This window comes from Neodiprion virginianus, chromosome 6 (assembly GCF_021901495.1).
Source record: "Neodiprion virginianus isolate iyNeoVirg1 chromosome 6, iyNeoVirg1.1, whole genome shotgun sequence".
NCBI lineage: Eukaryota > Metazoa > Arthropoda > Insecta > Hymenoptera > Diprionidae > Neodiprion > Neodiprion virginianus.
This window is the reverse complement of record NC_060882.1, coordinates 16,644,907-16,655,217: the sequence shown is the minus strand read 5'-3', so window position 1 is coordinate 16,655,217 and position 10,311 is coordinate 16,644,907. Positions and strand designations below refer to the sequence as shown.

Genomic DNA, 10,311 nt, shown 5'->3' with positions numbered 1-10,311 from the left:
TTAGTGAGGCACACGGTCTTGTTTCCTATCTATCCGCTAGGGGCGCCATTGGCCCGGGATATGATAGATGTAGATATATACCGACAAGATAACCTGCTCATCGAAGTTGTTGACAGTTCATAACTCAGTGTAAAGTGTGTAAACGGTGGATCATCTACACAAGATCTCAAACTGTCTCAAAAGTTGTGAGCCCTCGCTTGATGTTTATGGATTTTATTGACTTAAACATTTGAGAATTCCGTTAAAATAAAACAATTATCACGCCCGCCATGGAATGCTAGTAAACATCTCAATCATTTTTATTCGCATCTTTCATCAGTTTTGAGTGTTATTCAGGATTGTTGATTCCGAAAAATCAGCTGTTCGGATCTGATTTATGATTGGCTCACCCCGAGGGGGCAGCGCTGCAGACGGCGAAGACGAGAACCACGGTTTTGCCTCATTATCCGAGTCATTCCCTACCCTACTAGTTTCCGGACCTGTATGTAAGACCGTGGTCAGAAGTCTACTAGCGCCACGTAGAGGAACTAAAAAACGGGGACAAAACGCGTACAATTTTTTAGTATATGGGCAGTGTTGAGTATCAGGGGGCTACTGAGAACGCATCCGTCCCATAGACTTATAGTGAAAGGATACGTGGTTTTACGTGGCTGCTGAAGCAGAGACCGAATGAGACTGAAGGACAGAGTTAGTTCTGTCCGCGGTCTTACATACAGGTTTGGAAACTCTAGTGGTGGGGGCTGAACGCTTGAGAAATAGCATTTAACTCCCGTTGGAACCGTAAGGTTGTTGGGAAAGAGATAGAAAAATTGCAGGGCAGTATCAACAAAGATTCTCCATCAAATTATATTGTTTCTAAAATTCTCGAGGTAAATATTAAATGATATACTTGAAATCATCTTTAAGTACATTTGGAAAATTTGGGAAATTTATAGGTTGTGTTTGCGAACATTACGACACTGCGAACTAGCGGCAGCGTCGAAAAACCAAAAATGCGGCGTAAGCGTATTTCCCTCACCTCGCAAATTTCGATGAGTTTGAAGACCTGGGCCGTATTCGACGATCTCTTCTTTTTGATGAATTCCTTCAAAATGATATCCTCATTGTAATAATTTGCGCATGTACCGGTCTCGCGCAGCAGGAAGTACGTTCGGCGCGTGCGCTCCTATCATTTTGAAGGAGTTCATCAAAAAGAAGAGACCGTCGAACACGGCCCTGTATGTAAGACCGTGGTTAAGACGGACTCAAAAAAACAGGAGTGTCAGGGGGTTGAGCGAGAGATGCCTCCGTCAGCATTGGCGTATAGTATGGCCATAGTATGGACTATGCCTAGACCAGTAAAGGGCGTGTTCGGATATTGACTGAAAGTACTGTCAGTACTGAAAATGGTGAAAATCCAAGTGACATATACTGTAGATTTTCAGTACTGACAGTACTTTCAGTCAATTTCCGAACACGCGCAAAATATGGTCGGCTGGTAGAAAGAGACAGCGATTAGAGTGGAATGAGAGCGGAGGTCAATCTTTGTTTCTTTCTATTCAAGAACGTAGTAGTATGATTTAGGGCCCTTAAACGCACTCTAAGGTGACGCGAGTAAACAGTCGCTCCTTTTCTTGGATTTTCGCCAGATCTTCTTACGACGTTGAGCCATACTGACCGTATTGGCTCAGGTGCTAACACTCGTGACTGCGGAGCGGGAGGACTCGAGTTCAAATCCCCGGCCTACCGATTGGGTCCTGAATGGTACTTGCAAAAATGTAAAACGGATCACGCTGTTTAGGCGCTGCGTTGCTGGTCGGTGTTTTGGACTGGGGTCTGGCTACACCTGGACAAGGTATTCGGCAGTTTCCATTATCCCTCGTGCAAATGCGGGTGTTTCTATCTACCACTGCCAACGTCCTGCTCTACTTTACTCTTACTTCCAGGTATTAAGCGACTGACTTACGGAATCACCGATTCTTTGCTAATATACTTAAAATAGGCATTCTATCATTATTTTCAGATATTGTTTAATTGAGCATTTTTCTGGCAATATTATTTACATCAATCCTATGAATTCATATGAATTTAGTTTCTGTAGGAATCAGTCGCTTATTTACAATTTTACCTAGGGTCCTCGCTTGACACCCATCCGATACGATACTTGGGTGAAACGAACCACTTTAATAAAGGATTATTATTACTATTTTTATTATTGTTGTTCTCCATTAGAGCAGTTAACGGGAAATCTAAAATTTGTAACAAAATTATCAGTCTCCGAATTCGTCAACGATAACATGAATACTTTATAAGTATGGCATAAGTAATTTACTTGTGGAATGATGAATCTTTTGGTTTGACCGATCTTTGTTGACTCGATTTCCCATTGGGATCTCGTAAGACGCGTCGGTACGTGCAGAGTACTAGAATTACCCCCGTACCCGTTAGTGCCTCCGTTGACTGAAGACTATATTCAGTCAACGGTGCCTCACAAACCATTATGAAACACAACTTAGGGCTGGCGATCTTCATATATCTTTAGTCATCGGTAGGTGTGAGAAATTTAACACGGCCAATGTATGGATATGAATTCGGGTATCTTATAATTTGGTAAAGATAAAAACATATGCTTTGAAAGAAAATAGTCTTATCCCAAATTAAAATGGCGCTTATGATTCAAACTGCGTACAGAGCGAGTCAACATGTAGGTGAGAGATAAAATTCTTACGAGTTACTTTAAAATATTTTTAGGTTAAGATGCAAACTCGAAAACTTAACAGCTTACCGACGAATATATCCAAATGTTTCAGATCACACGTGTATCATACTAGGTGTAAGAAGATTTTCAACATCTTTGACATTGCAATTTGACCAAAGATGGAGAGCTAAGTAAGAAATATGTTTGGTCAATCTTGGCATTGACCTATATGTAATTATGGTCAATCACTTTTACAAATTTATCATCTTTTCACTATTTTCTTGCAGAAAAGGTCTCACAGCGAATCCCAATACTTTTGGTCCACTCACAAATTTACCAGATTATTCCTTCAAGGATGGTCGCCCAACGCCTTTGGGTGTCAGACATAGAGATCGCCTTGAGAAACAACGGGAATATGCGGTGAATATACCAATGATTACATTGTTACGTGATGTGTATAAGCTGAGCTGGTAGCTATTTATTTTTGTCATTATTCCTCACCTTTTAAAAATGCAGTTGCGATTTATATATTGCGCAGTTCATAGTTTAATTATCCAGTGAACTCCATACGATCTTTTTTGGTGGTTTAATTCTAAGTTTCTATACCATTTTAATACAAATATTGGTCTTTAAAGATTACATGCATCAAATAAATGTAATAAGCCAATATCTTGATGAATTTTCTCAGTGTTTCTTACTTGCAGTTTGTGAGTTCAATTTTTATGACTTATTTCGAAATGAAAAGTTTTCTGAAAGATTCCTACTTGTCAAATTTCTTATAATATATCACAAAGAAACACATATATCCACTTTTTTCCACCACAATAGTAAGAACTTAAAACAAGTTTGGCTACTCTATAAGGTAATACATGCGATATTTCATAAATCTGGTTGAAAATGTAAGTAAAATTATAATGAAATCCAGACCTTGCAGCATTAGATCTTTAAATTTAGGTTATCTCATTTGGAAATTGATTAATACTTAACACATAACTCATGTGCACTACTGCCTAATCAAATAACAAGTAAATGAGGTAATTACATGTAAATGATACTTAAAGCACCACTAATTAAAAATTAGCAATACATCTCCAATTTTTTCCATTTTTAAAACTAATTGAAAGTTACCTGTTATCAGTCTCAGTCTTTATAAACTGTAATTTACGCACTTTGTGTTAAAACCTAGATCTTTTCGGTTTTATTTTCAGGAAAGAATTATAAAATTGACACAAGAAATTGATTATGCTGTGGAAAGACACGATCGATTACAAAAAGAAGAAGCGGCTAGAATTCAGGCAATTTTAGATAGGAAACTGAAACCCAAAGGTCAATTACTGGCAGCAAAACAACTTACGATAGACCAAGACAATTAATTGCTGGTAGAGGATTGTCAGTCACCAGTTCATGAATGATTACTGTATTATTTGTATTGTTATTATTTAGGATTGCTTCTTAACATGAATAAAATTATTCTACCAAATGATACTGATTTCAAAGTCAGAAGTGATAGCTCGATTCCCTTATTCCATTAGGTTGAAGTTAGTAACGTTAACGTTCCGAAACAAGAAGAAAAATTGTAACTTAGTGTGATACTTCGGCCACATGCACTTTAATTCCACATTAATGTTGGGCACCAATTGTTTTCTGCAATAATAATTGAAGACCAAAGTGGAACTATAGAAGTGAAAAGCAACAAGATCCTTCTTGGGACGTTTGGAATAAACCATGGGCTGTCTAAAGACCTTAGGCTAAGTAAATGAACGTGGGTAAAGATTCGGCGAGACAAGAAATAACAGCGACGTAACAATCAAACTTAATCGCCGGTAATATTAGAAATTTTAAGAGTTTGATGAAAAGATAAAAAATGATAATAAAAGTCACATATAATCTATCATTTTCAATGATAAGTCGGACAAAATTTTTTTCGTTGACGCCCCATATTCACGCTGGTATCTCGGCAGGCGTTGACTGGGGATATATATCTTCAGTCAACGCGTCAGGTGATCAGGTTGTAATGCTGTTATAGTGTCTATTGTCTGGGGTTTTGAATTTTGTCTTTGGTAACCCTGTGTAGCTTGAAAAATATTTTGGTCGAACCTTTATGAATATCTGCAAGAGTCATCCAAAAAATAGGAGTATGGAGGTGAGCAGTAAAATTTTTGAACAATATGATATTTCATATATATTGCAATAATGTTACACAGATTTTATACATTAATATGAACTTTTGCATCGATACCATGAGCACGTCCTGAAATGCGTTTTGAATTGTTTCAGAATACTTTCTTATAAATTTTAGGTGCAGAATGTAAGAAAACGCAAACACAATAAATATTTTTTTGACATATGAGTAACAAGTACCTTTGCATATGGCTAGTTAAGGCCACCAGAGCTTGCTCATGCTTGAAGATTGTGAAATTTGGCACACGAATCAGTTCAAGTAGCGTTGAATAGATTAACGGGACCCCCAGATCCACCCTTGAAACTTCTACATGCTGTAACTTGGTAACCTTGTGATGGGAAGCGTGAGCATATTGTTGCCAAATTATTTTTATACGTTTCAAACTGCTGACATTTTGATGTATGTCTTTGAGCTAAGACGTGAACTTTGTGTGTCACGTATCCATACATGTGCACAATCTTCCATCGGGACCTACCTCATATTTTCGAATTTAGGAAACTATGGAGCATTCATCAAGCTTCTAAAACTTAAACAGAAAACGATTCTAAAGATTTGAAAAATGGTAGTTTACTTGGTCTCTACGCTTGTAACTACCACCAGCAGATAATTGATCACTTAAAGAGAGTTTCAAGAAATCTGTTTCATTATTTAGATTACTGACCGTTTAGTAACGTGTAGAGAATGAAGCCTTTTGAAATTTTCAAATTACAACACGACTGAACCTTATCATACAAATTTTCAAACTTGGATCATTCTGGTCGCGTTGATGTACCCAAAAAAGTCTGCAGCGTATAATATAAGCGTGATTCAAGCGTGTGGGATTTTATTAAAAAATAATGGCAATAAGTACAGTATAGGTGTATATATGTATATGGGGCATTCCACGTTAAATAAGCAGCCCATGAACCTCATCCTCTTCGATTTTAATCATTTTTTAGCATAATGCTTATACCGACCGAAAAAGGTCTCGGAATTTTTTAAATATTTTTTTAGCCGCTGGTGAAATTTGAAAAAAATTGTAAACCCAGTTCCATAAACGCCATTTTTAAAAATCTGAAACAATTCATACAGTTTCTATGATTTGAAATGTGATTTTTAAGCACCACACAATGATGGGATCTCAATATTTACTATTTTTTTCGTAAGTTTTTAGTTTTTTTATGTCGGAATTGGAGTTTTTTTTTGTATTTTCTATTGCCCGATCTAAATAGATCACGGAATCATGAAGATAATGTGATTCTGCAATCTATTTAGACCAAGGCTTATAAAAAATAGAAAAGCAAAAACAATTTCGCCATGGAAAAACTAAAAACTTGCGAAAAAAATAGTCAATATTGAGAACCCATTATCGTGTGTTGCTCAAGAATCACATTTTGAAACATAGAATCAGTGCGAGTTTTTTAAGATTTGAAAAAATGGCGTTTTCGTGATTGAATTTGTGATTTTGTATAAATTTCAGCAGTGTCTGACGAAAATCTGAAAAAATCCCCAAAACCCTTTTGGGATCGTAAGAACATCGTACTAAAAAATGATCAGAATCGAAGGGTGTGAGGTATATGGGCTGCTAATTTGACGTGGAATGCCCCGTACATAAACCTTACGTGACGTGCGAAAATAACACCAGATTGCTTCCGCCTGTGTATAGGTATATAACTTGTAGGAATATCCTTATCCAGGCATCGTTTCGGTTCAACCTTCACCTAGTATAGAACGGGATTTTCTTCAACCCTTGAGAAAGTATCTAGAAATTGACATCAATTCCTATGTAAAAGATACCGAAGCAAAGTTTCGATTTAGTCCCGCGTTTTACAGCCTGCGATTCCAGAATTTATGCTTAAGGGGTTTATACCCTACTGCCACGGGCAACGAAACAGGCTAATTTTTGACAGTTAATTTCAGAAAAACTGATTCGTTATTATTATAAAATTTTTTTGATATCAACTCATATACATGTCGTGGAGTGTGTGCCAATATTTATATTAAAAAAATATAAAACGTGATAAGGATATGTCCTTTCGATAGTTTTAGTGCGCGGTCGATCGGTGTGTACATGATATCGCTAGTATCGGTGGTCCGACAGACAAAAAAAATTGGCTCATTCCCTAAATTGTATTCGCTTTCGGATGACGAAGCTTTTTCTCCTTCTTAGCGAAGAGAAGAGAATTGCTTAAGTTTTTTCGACGTTTTCGACTGAACAATCCGTTGTGTTATCGTTAATAACTATTGGCCAAAAAATGAAACGGACAAAATCGTTCGTTAGTCGAAAATTACTATTCCTTTGAAAACCTTTACCAAATTTCAAATCGATTTATTGATTTCCGCTCGATATGTCGTGTAAATCGTTTTGAAAAACGCGTTTAAAATTTGAGCACCGGTTTCTCGAGCGAACATTTTTTTGATCACACTCCCTAACTTGTACGTGAGTTGATATTAAGAAATTATTAATATTGCAACAGCAGTTTATCCGTAATTAATTTTAGAAAATTAGCTTGTCTTAACGCTCGTTGCAGCAGGGCAATCCCTTAAATCTTATTTTCAATATGTGAAACAAATTTGGATAACATGCATGGCATTTATACTGTATCAAGTCCAACTATATATAAAAAGAACACCAATTGTTTTAAAGATAATACTGCAAATCAAAAATTTTTCTTCCACAAATGTGTAAAAACTTGCGTAATCGGATTGGGTTTAAACAAAATATAAGTATAATAAAGTTGGTTGGAGTTAAACAGCTGTTATGAACAGTGGATTCGTAGGTCTGTTGATGGTCGTTGAAAACAAAGAGTGCGTAAAGCTGATGTCTCTGCAAATTTGAATTTACCGATTCCACCTTACGGGCATCGATTATTCCTCAACAATGCATTTTTGTAGCTCTCTTGTAATCAGACAGCTCACACAACGTTTCATTTAAATGCTCTAAAAAGTTTGGGACATCCCCTATCTTATGCTCAGGCTGATGTCATGGATGTGCATAACCGTTTTCGAACTACTCCGTCTAAACTTGACAATTAATAGCTTTTCAGAAATGATGAATATGTTTGCAGTGACATTCTGTAATGCATGAACGGAGTTTTATTTAAACTCGGAATAAAATTTTTCATCTACCGATCCTTCACGACCCTGTGACATTGGTCACTGGAATGTGCGCTTACATGCACAGATAATACCGACGACTAGGTATTCTTGATGTCCAGTAGCACTCACAACCATAGATAATTGTTCAATTGCCAAGCTAGATCCAAATTGGTTCTAAGGATATGACCGTACTCATCTGTAATTCGGAATTTGTTTGTCGCGGGAGACGCGAAAGCCTTGGCGACACCTTGTGGTTGTTTGCAATACTCTTCGGATAATCAAAAGAAAGAGGCCTGAAAGAGCCCAAGGTCACGTTTTTCGTGTCCTCGTTTTTGTAAAATTTCGGTTTGTAACATTGATTACGTTTAGCTCATTCAAGTTACACTTCTGCTGGTTGTGAGGTTTATGATACGAAGAAATGATGCTCCTTATGGAAGAATTTTATGTGTACACTAAAAATTTGCTGAATTTACCGAATATGGTGATCAAATATGTCGAAAGAAACTATGCTAGTTGAATATAATCAGGCCTTGCGGTATTAAACAAATCTTTTTTGTCACTACTAAAAAAGACGTACTATTAAAGAATCTTTCGTTGGAGTCATTATCTACAAACAAGGAAGAATTATGTAAAGCATATAGTGATTATTTATATAAACTAGAAGTATAAAGTTATTGTAAAGCATCTCAATGAGCGTATGAAAATTACTTAAAGTTGAAACTATACGTATTCATTTGTACCAAATAATGTACCAATTGAAACTGTTAAAATAAATTATGTAAATTGTAGAATAGCTGCTGCTGGAGCAATTTTTAAGGCAAATAAGAATCTGGTATCTTATAGATGTAATAAATGTAATAGTTTATTACATATGATTACTGAATGTAAGACATTTGATGACAAAAGAATAATATCAGATTTACCATTAATTAGTGACAAATCGGGTTTTTATAATATTCTTGAAAATTCAGATCGAAATACTGTTAATAATCTTACCGCAGTTTTAAAACATATTTTATTAAATATTTAAAATGAATTTCGTATGTTGTTATCGATAAAGTTATGCAGTCTACAATCTGTTAAAATTCAAATCATAATTTATCATTTATAATATGCGCATGCGCAATTCCTTAATGTAATTCTTTTTTAAGATAAACAATAAAGAATTTCTATTCAGTATGTCGCAAGAAATATTTTTTATCCAATAAATATGGTTTCAATCAACAACCCAAGCCATCGTTCTGATCACTTTTTTGTTGAATCAAATGACATCTGTCGGAATGAAAATAGTATATTGTATATTACAAGATCGGAAAATGCGACAATGTCCAATGAGTGTGAAGTTTGAAGCGTGATCCGCAAAAACGAGCGCTGTAACCACACGAGTCAGCTATCGCCCATCTGCACGTGTGATATACGATTTTTTTCCAAAACCTCTTAAAGAAAGTTTGATTTCAGAAGCAGCAAAGGTGCCACTGACGGCGCGTTAAATTTGGGTTAGGTAACTTGTACTCAATCCTATAGAGTGTAAAATTGAGATATTCGAAACTGCGCATGCACCAAAGAAAGCCCAACTTATCTGTGTAGAATCGAATACTTCAGTTGTGCGCATGCGCCAACATCGTTTTACCGCACTGTTCGGAAATGGGGCACCTTGCGCACACTCCATAAACTTCGAAAGTAAAAATTTTCAAGCAGGTATTGGAGAAAAACATTTCTTTCGTAATGTTTGGTAAATTCAACGAATCGGTTCTTTGTATTTAACTACTAAATTTTAGGGAAACAAAACCGAACTTCAGTAACTCAGTAAAGAGCTTCTCAAAACTGTTGACGTTATATAAAATTAATTCAAATGTATTTTTCGGATCTTTGTACTATTCGCATAAATATCATCTGCGATTACCTGAAAAAATCATATACTCTTGATCGATGAAATTCAGCGGAAATCTGTACTTGCACGAGATACAAGTAGCTAAATATATCCACATCATTAAATATTTAATGAAATCGGGCAGAGATTAATTAACTGAAATGAATTTTTGTCAATTCTCTTTATGTACAGTATTTGATCAAGACCAACTAATGGATCACACTTTTCGCATGCCATGTTTGTTTTTCTTATTGTACACTATATTTTACAAGAGTGAGACAAAATGCCAAATTTCAAGCTTAAATGAAATTTAGTATTGAGACGTTGAAATCCGCTCATTCCAAGGACATTTTTTTACGCAGAAGTATATGTACAACTTTTCAGAATACTTATATTTTAGAAGTCCACGAATGAAGTTCTGGAGCAAAATTTTACACTTTCAGATATTCCCTCCGTTAATGGATAGTGAAAACCGAGATGAAGGGTCAGGAAAAAATTGAAATA

The 10,311-nt window shown here is 35.9% G+C and overlaps 1 protein-coding gene across 2 annotated transcripts; it reads left to right on the top strand.

The window, feature by feature from the left end:
* Positions 1–2,512: 2,512 nt before the first annotated feature.
* Positions 2,513–4,157, top strand: LOC124307402 (39S ribosomal protein L52, mitochondrial). Of its 2 annotated transcripts, none has more exons than XM_046769045.1 (4): positions 2,513–2,687; positions 2,760–2,868; positions 2,965–3,097; positions 3,886–4,157. In XM_046769045.1, exons 1-4 carry the CDS (start codon positions 2,642–2,644, stop codon positions 4,048–4,050), a joined length of 453 nt encoding a protein of 150 aa, XP_046625001.1. In that variant the 5' UTR covers positions 2,513–2,641; the 3' UTR covers positions 4,051–4,157. The 2 variants fall into 2 exon arrangements, with proteins under 2 accessions (XP_046625001.1, XP_046625002.1); XM_046769046.1 differs by having other exon boundaries at positions 2,515–2,687; positions 2,790–2,868.
* Positions 4,158–10,311: the final 6,154 nt, after the last annotated feature.